The sequence below is a fragment of the Brassica oleracea genome, chromosome C5 (assembly GCF_000695525.1).
Source record: "Brassica oleracea var. oleracea cultivar TO1000 chromosome C5, BOL, whole genome shotgun sequence".
Lineage (NCBI taxonomy): Eukaryota > Viridiplantae > Streptophyta > Magnoliopsida > Brassicales > Brassicaceae > Brassica > Brassica oleracea.
This window is the reverse complement of record NC_027752.1, coordinates 16,311,891-16,323,637: the sequence shown is the minus strand read 5'-3', so window position 1 is coordinate 16,323,637 and position 11,747 is coordinate 16,311,891. Positions and strand designations below refer to the sequence as shown.

Sequence of the window (11,747 nt, the reverse complement as noted above, 5' to 3'; positions counted from 1 at the left end):
TGGTCCGGTTTAGACGACTTATTCTGGCTGATAATGTACAACAGACGACTTAATATTTAGTCGTCTGTTTTCAGACGACAAAATATTAAGTCGTCCTAGACCCTAAAATGAACCCCTAAACTAAAATGACTAGATTAACTAACTAACCACGTTATAAAATCAAATTATACTTAAATAGTGTTTACTATACACAGAAATGAACACGCATAAGTAATTTTAAAAATTTTCAAAAACGGTTTTAATGCTTTCCAAAATCTAACCCTAAGAACACATACAATACTACAACATATGTTGATGAAACATAAACTAAAGAATATCATGACTCACTACTTTCACTCATCTATGCTGAAAACAATTGAAATTTGTTATATCTTAATTTATACCTCCTAAGACATATGTTAATTACATAATTCCCATTTTTCACTTATCAAAATATTTTTTACAAAATTTTTAAATTATGTTTAAGACTAACTGTCCAGACGACTTTAAGTTAAGTCGTCTGGACGACTTATTTTCAAGTCGTCTAAACAGACGACTTGCGAGGGGTAGAAACGTAAAAAGAATTCCGTTTTTTTGTTTGGTCACAAGGGGATAGTTGTAATTTCAATAGCCTTTTAGGTTACTTTTGCCTTTGACCCAAGTTGGGGTATTGTTTTGGGTTTTACTCCAAGTTTTGAGTCACACTTGGCAATTCTCCCTAATTTTATATATACACATATGTATATATATATATATATAATTACTTAATTTAAAATTAAATTAAAATTTGAAACTTGATTGGACCGGTCTGGCCATTGACCCGATGTCAATGCCCGTCTTGTTTTCAAAACATTGAGCGATAGATAATTACTTTTCAATATTAAATATTTGAATAACATTTTTTTACACATCAATTTGATTAATTTAAAACCTAGACAAACATAAGTTTTAAAACTCGTATTACATATGATGCGTTGCAGTGCATGTACTAATGATTTACCTTGGCTTAGTGCATAGAGATGATGTTATTTTCACAGCATGTAACGTGTTCGATCGAATTACAACACTTTTTGTGTTTTTTTTTTCTAAATAATTTCTTTTATGAATGGCACTATTGTAAATATATCGTCGTCATCCTTATGATAGCTTCTAGGTTTCTGCAAAAACATTTTCATGGCCGTCATAAAAGAAGTTATCAATATAGGCTGCAATATTGCGGTTTTCTTTTAGATCCTTCATCAATTTTGTAGATCTGGTATATAAATTCCATTCCAAACATTCAAAATCCAGGAAAATGAATTATTTTTACAAAACCAATTTATTAATCGAATTTGGCAAAATCGCCACGGTAACTCTCCGCCGAGCAATCGATCACCACGCCCGCGTTCCTGAACCTAAAAATATCTGTTTTTGTGATTAAACCTACAAAAATTTGTGTTTGTATCATACTTACACAAATTGTTAGTTATATGAAATTGTACGATTTTAAATTAAAGTTAGTCCGGCATATTTTGCTAATTGAATTAGTGGTTACAATATTTGTATAAAACGCATAAAAGTCAGTTATTATTGATATTTAGAAGATGGTTATAAAATAAGTAGGACACAGCTTTTTATCAACTGGTCATAGATATAAAAAATATCCATTTGCTCTTTTATTTGCCAACCGCTTACTTATTCCCCTCCTTCTGTTGAAATATAAATTGTGTATCGAAAAATAGACGAAATCTCCAAACTTTATAAATTATCATAAATCATGATGATATATCATAAATGTAAATTGTATAAAGGGTGTTAAAAATTAAAATTCTATATAGTTGATACCTAAAGTCTAAACTAAAAATAAGATGAAAAAAGTAGAAGTCAGACAAGTGACAAAGTATGAGCGAAATATAGTTAAGCGCTATTGACCAAAAAACATAGTTAAGGGATACAGAAACTGTGAATTGAAGAAAGAAAGAACGTAAACCAATCCTAAACCGAACCTTAACCCGATTAACAAAAACAAAACATCAAAGAAAAATGCTGCTAACGGAGCTATCATCATGGACACGCCAAATGGTCTCACCCAGAAGATTAGCCACCGATAATATCGTTAGCTGCGGGAAGTAATTCTTCTCCGCTACCGGTAAAGTATTCGTCACTATCACTTCTTGCAGCAAACCGCTCGATAACCGTTCTATCGCTGGCGGACTGTCACATTCATTCATTCGAGAGAAGGAGAGAGAGCGTCTCATCACATGTTTTTCTATAAAAATATGGAAGATAAAAATGGTGAAATCGAGCTAATGAGTTCACCTGAAAACCGCATGCGTGCAGCAAGCGTAAACCTCACGAGCACCCTCCTCATGTAGAAGAGCTGCTCCTTTCACAATGGTTCCTGCAAATTAATAAGTAAATGGTTCTTAGCAAAGTTGCTTCAGTATGCAAATCATTGCATCATATATCTGTTTATTAGTGATATGATGCTATGGTTATGGGTGGCCTGCACATGAGAACGGTATGTACTATTTAGTGATTGTTGTGGGAGCTAATAGAGTTTAGAGTTGATTGTAACAGGTCGATAGAAAATGTAACTTCACACATCGTTTTCACTAACCAGCGGTATCAATCATGTCGTCTACCATTACAGCAACTTTGCCTTTAACATCACCGATTAGGTTCATGACCTGCGTGACAGCAAGTAGAAAAACTGAGTATTTGGAAAAGAGAAATAGGGTGAATTTGGAATTATATATACCTCGGCAACATTGTGGCCGTGGCGCCTTTTATCAACAATAGCGAGTGGAGCATCAGATAACTTCTTAGCAAAAGCACGTGCCCTTGCTACTCCACCAACATCAGGAGAAACCACAACCAAATCCTTTGAGGAAATCGACTTGCTAGCAAGGTAATCAAGTATCACAGGCTGAAACAATAATCACAGAATTTTGAGCTAAAGATCATTAAAAAGGAGACGAAAATATATCAAGAACTTTGACGTTTAAGTTTACCTGGCAATAGACATGATCCACGGGTATGTCGAAATAACCCATGGACTGTCCTGAATGAAGATCACATGCAAGAACCCGATCCGCACCAGCTTCTGTTATAAGGTTCGCCACCAGTTTGGCAGCAATGGATTCACGCCCTTGTGTCTACAACAGTAGATTACAATAAGATTTAAATTCACTGGAAACCTCATAAATAGTAAAAGAGACCTTTACCTTTCTGTCAGCTCTCGCGTATCCAAAATAAGGAATCACAGCTGTGACTTTCTTAGCGGACGCTCTTCTGCAAGCATCCACCATGATCAAAAGCTCCATGAGATTCTCATTAGTTGGAGTGCAAGTAGGCTGCACCAAGAAGACATCACAGCCTCTAACGCTTTCTTTCAGCTGAACGTAGACCTCTCCATCAGCAAACCTCTTTATGCTGAACTTCCCAAGCTCCAAGCCCATATACCAAGCGATTTCCTTCAACAAAGTTTCCAGAGAGTTTAGCAAATTGATTAAAAAGAGTGATCAAAGTTTGTTGAGAGAAAACTAACCTGAGAAAGCGCTGGATTGGCAGTGCCAGAGAACAACTTGAGCTTGGTATTGGCTCTACTGGCCGATTTCTCCAACCGGGAAGAATCAAAGTACTTTGGAAGTGTCGTCTCATTGATGATTGGGATACGAGCGTTCCCGTTCAAATTGCATTTCTATCAATAACAACAACAACAAAACAAAAAAAATAAAAAAAAAAAGGCAAAGAAAGATTCATATAGTTTCTTTTTTTTTTTTTTACTGATCGGGTATCCGTTATAATGCAGCCTGCCTCCAGTTCGGAAATTTTAAGAGGCCTAAGAGTCTAAGACATGCTCTATCTTTTGTCTGGCCAAACACAATTTAATTTCTGACTGAACCCTCCCAAGTCAACAAAGTTACAGATGCTTAGTTTATAGTTTTAAACTAGCGAATTCAAATCAGAATTATAAAACGATAAGCTTTTTTTCAATTTTAAATATCAAATATTCCAGGATTCAATACTTATAAGATAATGATGTATATATCAAATTCATCTATTGACGTGAGAAAAAAAAAAAGAATGCTCACCGCGGAACTGGAAACGCAGATACGGGAGCGAGATTCAACGGTCCTGAATGAAATCGAGGAGCGGGAGAAGAGAGACAAAGACGAGGAGGCTGCCATGTAAGAAGGAATCTTAACGCCGGGAGGAGAAGTCAGTGCCATCGACGCCATGAGTAATGATACGTCTACAGCACCTGAATTTTATATATAGGCGGAGAAGGGAATCTCAGAGTGTATCAGATTCTCGAGAGAGACGAATAATCCGAATTCGAATGTGAATTCTTCTCTCCTTTTGTTAACATCAGGCGGTGCGGCGAAAGGCTTTTTCTAACTTTTCTCGAGATTACAAACTCAAATACAATATTCTTACTGAAACTGTGTCGTTTCGCTGGAAGCCTACTTGTCTCTGCTTACGTGTCATGTAGGGACTTAACTTTCAACGAGTCAAAAGACAAATTTATTGTTTTCTCAGGAATGTCCCCACTGAGTTATATATTTCTTTCTTTACTAGTTTACTTTATAAATTCGTGGAGATAAACACTATATTAATAATACTTTCAAGAATAATCCAATTGAGTTATGTATTTTGATCGGAATAATTTTTCTGATAGTTTGAAAATATTTGTTTGACTTTATTATAAATGTTATTAAACATTAACATCTTCACATATATGTGTATTAGTACATACTCCCCCTACTTTACACTTTATTTTTCGTTTTAGTTTTAGATTTACGCAAACAGATTATGAAAACAATTAATTTTACATATTTTCAAAATAAAAACATTGTACCTATACACCTAACCATATTTCAACCAGTAGAAAAAATAAAATATAGAATATTGTTATTAAATTTTGTATCAAAAATATAAAACGACACTTAAAATGAAACAAAATTTTAACTCTAAAACGAAAAATAATATGAAACGGAGAAAGTATATATCTATTGTAAATATATACAAAATAATGTTACTAAATTTAATATAATAAAATTTCATACACGTTATAAATTTGATCCGATCAGGAGATTAATTTATATCTAACAACTTGGAGATTTTACTATTTCTTTTTCTAAATACTTTCAAGAGTAATCTAACTGAGTTATGTGTTTTGATTTAATAATTTGTCTGATAATTTGGAAAATTTTGTTTTGATTTAATTTATAAATGCTATTAAACATTGACATCTTCACATATATGTGTATTAGTATCTATATATCCATTGTAAATATATACAAAATAGTGGTGAATTTAATATAATAAAATTTCATACACATTATAAATTTGATACGATCAAAAGTTTCGCTTATGTATATCTAAAACGTTACTAATTTTTTATTTTTTATGTATATCTAAAACGCTACAAGTACAAAGGTATGATTTTTCGTAACTCTGCAAGGATATAGCTAGTTTTATCAACTTAATTTTTTTTTCATTTGATTAAATGGTAAAGCTTCTAAAATATCATTTTTAGATTAGAAATATGTATGGTAGAAGTTAGTACAACCTTTATTGAAGAAGTTCCTCTTATTTTGTTTAGCTATAAATTTTAATTTGACGGCAATTCGGATATAATAGAACCTGTAGTTGAGTGTTCAGAGCAAGCTGTACAGGAGGACGTGTCGACTACCGATAAGAATCCAAACACAAATTCTAAATAATCTTATTGTTTGTCTGATTCTTTAATGCCACTTGTTTCTAAGAAGTTTTCATGCCACTTGGGATTCAACAGAAGACTATTCGTTTGGGGGTTCCTTTTGGCCCGCTATACAAGTAGACTGGTTCTCATCATCAATATTGGCCATCGACAACACGGAAAAGTGCACATCTTTGAAAGAATAAGTCACTTAATCAAAAGGGAGAAGACGTGATTCTACTTGTAAATCAAAAAAGGATTCAACTTTACAAAAGACTTGTTCTAAAACAACATAGATATTGCGGAAAGGCTTGTTTCGACACGTTAAGGCCATCAAGTTGGGATAAATTTGCAGTCACCAAAGTAAAAATTTGGGACCAGAAGGATAGAAATATTGGATAGAGAAACTGTACCTTATGAAGAAGTTTATTGTAGATACACATATGTACTACTGAGGAAACATTTGTCTGAAATGTTTAACTCTGCTCTGGAGATTGATTGTTGTCCTAATGAGGAAAAGGAAAAACAACACAAATTTATATATTGATAATCTCAGTAGCTTTGCTAATAAAATAAAAAAGTAAAAGAATGAAGAAATTCATTATTGCAAAACTAAGAGATTGAGTTTATACCACCACAGGGGATAAGTTAGACTGTCGAAGAGCACGAAGCTGCGTGCTTTCCATGTTTTCAAGTAACTGGGTTACTGTGTTTAAATGAACGCCACTGTGTTAAGAAATGAAACTTGGATTAGAACACAAGAGCTACAAAGCATGAGAATATTAAAAGGGAGCAATCTCTCAATAACTGGATTATGCTATTTCAAAATTAGGTAATAACTCTAGCATCTAAAAAGAGATCAAACCTGTTCAAGCCGCTTTCTATATGGGCATCCAGAGATGAAATCACTTGAGGAAGCTGCGCCAACGACTTGGAGAAAAAAAAAGATAGTACATAAGAAACCAGTAACTATATATGTTCTTTTTACATGAACATACATACTTGTCCAGTGGCCTTAGTTAAAGAAGCTTTGGCCAAAAGATTCTTTGGGAGCTTTGCCAACTGGGCCTGCAACATAGCAAATTTTCAAAAACTTGAAGCACATGAAAGCAAAGGGTATCCAAATCTCAATCTTTTGTACAACTTGTTACATAGCTTCATATCTACACAGTAGCAAATTAGCGTGAACCTAGCTAGTTTCCAACAACATAGATGTCATCGTCTGCTTTGAACATCAACGACACTGTTACACAATAGTTAACATAATCTGTCTTCTCACTTATGGAGATATAATATAATCAATCTAACCCAAAAACAATCTATAGAGCACTCAAAAGGCCAAAGCTAGCTATTAAAATTTGACATGAACAATGCAGATTTGGCTCAAATGTTCGATCCGATCGCAATCGCACGATCTACATTGGTACTATGCAAGCACGCGGGTTTCAAGAGTGTACCTGAGCAGAAGACGATTGACGCATCAGATGGAGAAGGTTAGCAGTAGAATTAACAGCCTGCGATATCTGATCGGCGACGACTGCCTTCGCCGTTTTGTCACCTCCTCTTGCGTTCTCCGATGCCGTCGCCATTATCTGTTTTCGCCCTTCGTAATTTTTTTAAGAAAACGGAAAATATAGGTGGCAACTTGTAAATAAAATAAATTGTTATTGCCCTCCCTCTAATTTAGATTAATCTTATTATGTCATGATATATCTATCTATCTATATAAATAAATGAGACTTTGCTTTCTCCCTAGCATGTGTGTGTCATGAGGGAGGAAGTACGAAAGCCGCTTTCTATATGGGCATCCAGAGATGAAATCACTTGAGGAAGCTGCGCCAACGACTTGGAGAAAAAAAAAGATAGTACATAAGAAACCAGTAACTATATATGTTCTTTTTACATGAACATACATACTTGTCCAGTGGCCTTAGTTAAAGAAGCTTTGGCCAAAAGATTCTTTGGGAGCTTTGCCAACTGGGCCTGCAACATAGCAAATTTTCAAAAACTTGAAGCACATGAAAGCAAAGGGTATCCAAATCTCAATCTTTTGTACAACTTGTTACATAGCTTCATATCTACACAGTAGCAAATTAGCGTGAACCTAGCTAGTTTCCAACAACATAGATGTCATCGTCTGCTTTGAACATCAACGACACTGTTACACAATAGTTAACATAATCTGTCTTCTCACTTATGGAGATATAATATAATCAATCTAACCCAAAAACAATCTATAGAGCACTCAAAAGGCCAAAGCTAGCTATTAAAATTTGACATGAACAATGCAGATTTGGCTCAAATGTTCGATCCGATCGCAATCGCACGATCTACATTGGTACTATGCAAGCACGCGGGTTTCAAGAGTGTACCTGAGCAGAAGACGATTGACGCATCAGATGGAGAAGGTTAGCAGTAGAATTAACAGCCTGCGATATCTGATCGGCGACGACTGCCTTCGCCGTTTTGTCACCTCCTCTTGCGTTCTCCGATGCCGTCGCCATTATCTGTTTTCGCCCTTCGTAATTTTTTTAAGAAAACGGAAAATATAGGTGGCAACTTGTAAATAAAATAAATTGTTATTGCCCTCCCTCTAATTTAGATTAATCTTATTATGTCATGATATATCTATCTATCTATATAAATAAATGAGACTTTGCTTTCTCCCTAGCATGTGTGTGTCATGAGGGAGGAAGTACGAAATTTTGTTTTTGATGTATTATTATGTTCATGGACTCGATATTTGGTATGGACCTTTATTCAATTCAAAATGGGCCGTGTATAGCTAGATATTATTCGTCTAGGACAGTCCGCCGTTTCGATTACGTCTTCTCGCCGTTGAATACCTTCTTCTTCTTCTAGAGACGTAACGGGACTAGGCTGAATCCAAAGGTCGTCTTTAACGCACTTTTAACAATTGCTCCAACTCCTCTCACAATCTATCATTGAATGCATCTTCCTTTATTTCCTTTCTCTGAATCTTCGACTATATATAAAGGTACATCCTATCCCGTGAGATTCATCTCTTCGATCCTCTCACCCGTAAGCTTTCCAATTCCACACATTGATGGTCTCTGACGAAGGTAATCTTTAGGATTATAGATTTTGGGAAGTACTTAAAACTGTGCATGCTAATTCGTTTTGAGTTAGCCACAGGTATGGAAACAGCTCTGTAATCCGACAAGTTAACTTCTCAATATTCAATTCCACTGAATAATTTCTTTCAGCGACAGGGTACTGATTAGTTAGCAGCAATGTTTTCTTTGCTTCAGACTTGACAAACGAATACATGGTTCTAAGATTTTTGTTTTGCGGTTTAGGTTCCCTGTCTAACAAGAACATCAACGGAAGAGGGCCAAGGAGCTACTCAATCCATAGTACTGTCCTTACTTCTGGATGAATGATTTGTGAGATTCATTCAATTACTTTTATCGATTTGACAAATCTAGGAATCATCATGATGAAATTCAAGATGTATATAGCCTTTGTTTGTTTTAAAAAACAACAAGATATTACGTTTCTATTTGCAAATACATGAAAAAACAAATCACAACTTGAAAAGTTTGTTATTTTTTGAAATATATGTAGATAAGATAACAACATATGATTGGAAACATATGCAAACTCTTGAAAAAAAATTGTTACTAGTTGGCAGAGTATATGGAACATGAGAGAGGTTTGAGGAAGTCGGGAAGAGAAGGACACATACGTCGTGGCTTAGGGAAAAGAGGTTGAGGTTGTTCAAAAAAAAAGGAAAAGAGTTTGCTTTGTTGACCGAATGATATTGCATATTTTCTTTAATTTTCTTTCTAATCAAAAGAACATGTGGTATATTGAAATTTATCCTTTTGTTAGGCTGGAGTCTGAAAATCAATTAGTTCTTAAAATTTGTAGTCATGACTGAAGCCAAGTTTTGTTATTCTCAGACAAGAAAAACACTCAAGGAAGGGGAACAATTTACATTGATTTGAGGTGTTTGGGTGTTAAACTAGTCTTCTCATTAGCTTTTTTCCCATAAAGAATTTTCAGACGTCGATTTTTGAAATGCAACCTAGGTATTTTGTTACTAGGTTTTGTTCATGTCACAAGTATTTGTTTGTATCAGATTCATCTCAATTCAATAGATTAGTGAGAAAATCGGAGACATAATTGAGACTTTAGAAGTAAAAAAACATAAACCCAATATCTTTTAGCCACATACAAATTGAGAGAAAACCGAGTCTGGATTAAGCAAAAAAAAAAACTGTGCCAAGTATGATAAATATTTACATCTAAAGTCTCAAACATCCATCACAAACACAAGCCTTGCTCTTCTTTCTCTCCCTTACTCTCACTCTAATTCAATAGACTGAAGCAAATTACAGACTAATAGAAACTTCACTCACTTTCAAGAAAATATTTTGCTGGCGAAAAGCCACATGTTATGATAGATTATGCAGTCACTGCCTCTATTGGCAAAAATCGGGATGTAACTGAAGAGAAGAGTGGCCATGAGCTTGCAAGACAAAAAATGGAAGAAAGAAAGGACAAGGAGACCGACACTTGGACACGGTTGAAATACTTAAGAAACGCAGTGAACGATTCAAACTTCTTATGCCCACAGAGAAAGACACCACATGACAGGAGTAAAGAAAAATTGGTGCCTCATACACTGACTTCTGCAAAAATTAACAACAAAGCAAGCCACCACGGAAAAGAGGTAAGGAGCTTCGAAGACTAGCGAGGATCCGACCACACACAAACTTCATTTTTAAGAACTAGAGAGTGATCCATTTAACACTACGATAGAAGAAACTGGTGACAGATCGGTGCCGCAAACAAGATAAAACAAACCCGTGAAGGACACAAACCAATACCCGCGCAAGTTTGGTTTGAGTTCACTATACGCCAGAGCCATAGAACGGAGGAGGCAAAGAACGGAGAGGATGAACGGAGCTGACGACCCCAGAGCACCATACATCTCCACACGCCAAACCAAAACCGGAGATCCTCACCCGCTGATGAGGAGTTGTACATGTATTTGACCAGCAATATGAAACTCTTAAATCTTATTCTATGGAACACGCCAAACCAAAACCGGCCGAGATCCTCACGCGATGAGGAGTTGTACATGTATTTGACCAGCAATATGAAACTCTTAAATCTTATTCTATGGAACACGCCAAACCAAAACCGGCCGAGATCCTCACGCGATGAGGAGTTGTACATGTTTGTCACCAGTAATATGAAACTATTAATCTTATTTTATAGAAACAAAGAAAATATTGACTTTTAAGTTATAGCCACCACAAACCATACTCTTCACACGTGAAATTTTTTCAACTTAATAAAGCGTGACCTGCAAGTTAAAAGATAACCAAATAAAAAATTCCGGAAGCCCACTCAAAAAAAAAAATAATCAGACAGTAACCACAAAGCCTACAACCTTTTCTCATAAAACATCCACCTAAGGCTACCCTCGAAATATCACGGACTGTACAAATATATTCCACTTCCACTATTTTTCTATTTCATGTTAACGTGTGTCAACTAAATGGAGTTCCCCTTTTTTCCCCTTGATATGCAGATATATAGTTGATCAATATAAGGTAAAATATATAAACTTCCCGGTCAAACTACTCCCATTGCACATTCTTTAATCCAAATGATAGTTCATCAAATAAACAACAACAGTATTATCCCATAACAAGTACATAATCACAAAAAGCCAACCAAATAAAGCAAATAAACAATCACTTGCAGTTATAGATAATACTTGAACTCAAATAGTGAGATCACACGTCCGAAACAAAAAAAAATTATACATAAGACTGTATCAGCCTTTCGATGCTTCATGGCCTGATGGCCAATACACAAATAAGCGATTCCAATTTCAGTCGCAATGTTTTAAATTTTCTGACAACTAAATATTTTAATATGAGATTGTTGCTACACTAAAAGTCCACAACCTTTGTTCATTTTATTGTGTTCAAATCGTTTAAATGTATAGTTTTTTTTTTTTTTGAGAAAGGGCTTTCGTTTAAATGTATAGTTCTATACGAAAAGAGTATTGATTAGCTATGACTAAAACTAAAAAGCAATA

General features: G+C 35.0%; 3 protein-coding genes across 3 annotated transcripts; all 3 read right to left on the bottom strand.

Annotated features, from left to right (window-relative positions):
- Positions 1 to 1,773: 1,773 nt before the first annotated feature.
- Positions 1,774 to 4,363, bottom strand: LOC106343137 (ribose-phosphate pyrophosphokinase 2, chloroplastic). The gene is made up of 8 exons (XM_013782274.1): positions 4,056 to 4,363; positions 3,509 to 3,661; positions 3,186 to 3,434; positions 2,973 to 3,116; positions 2,720 to 2,887; positions 2,579 to 2,648; positions 2,278 to 2,359; positions 1,774 to 2,172 (listed from the first exon to the last, which is right to left on the bottom strand). The coding sequence occupies exons 1-8, from the start codon at positions 4,200 to 4,202 to the stop codon at positions 1,992 to 1,994; spliced, it is 1,194 nt and encodes a 397-aa protein (XP_013637728.1). The 5' UTR covers positions 4,203 to 4,363; the 3' UTR covers positions 1,774 to 1,991.
- A 1,505-nt stretch (positions 4,364 to 5,868) lies between these two features.
- On the bottom strand, positions 5,869 to 7,317 carry LOC106343136 (tobamovirus multiplication protein 2B). The gene is made up of 5 exons (XM_013782273.1): positions 7,123 to 7,317; positions 6,668 to 6,733; positions 6,531 to 6,595; positions 6,298 to 6,391; positions 5,869 to 6,171 (listed from the first exon to the last, which is right to left on the bottom strand). The coding sequence occupies exons 1-5, from the start codon at positions 7,252 to 7,254 to the stop codon at positions 6,142 to 6,144; spliced, it is 387 nt and encodes a 128-aa protein (XP_013637727.1). The 5' UTR covers positions 7,255 to 7,317; the 3' UTR covers positions 5,869 to 6,141.
- Positions 7,318 to 7,417: 100 nt separating this feature from the next.
- Positions 7,418 to 8,232, bottom strand: LOC106344642 (tobamovirus multiplication protein 2B-like). The gene is made up of 3 exons (XM_013783977.1): positions 8,038 to 8,232; positions 7,583 to 7,648; positions 7,418 to 7,510 (listed from the first exon to the last, which is right to left on the bottom strand). The coding sequence occupies exons 1-3, from the start codon at positions 8,167 to 8,169 to the stop codon at positions 7,418 to 7,420; spliced, it is 291 nt and encodes a 96-aa protein (XP_013639431.1). The 5' UTR covers positions 8,170 to 8,232.
- Positions 8,233 to 11,747: the final 3,515 nt, after the last annotated feature.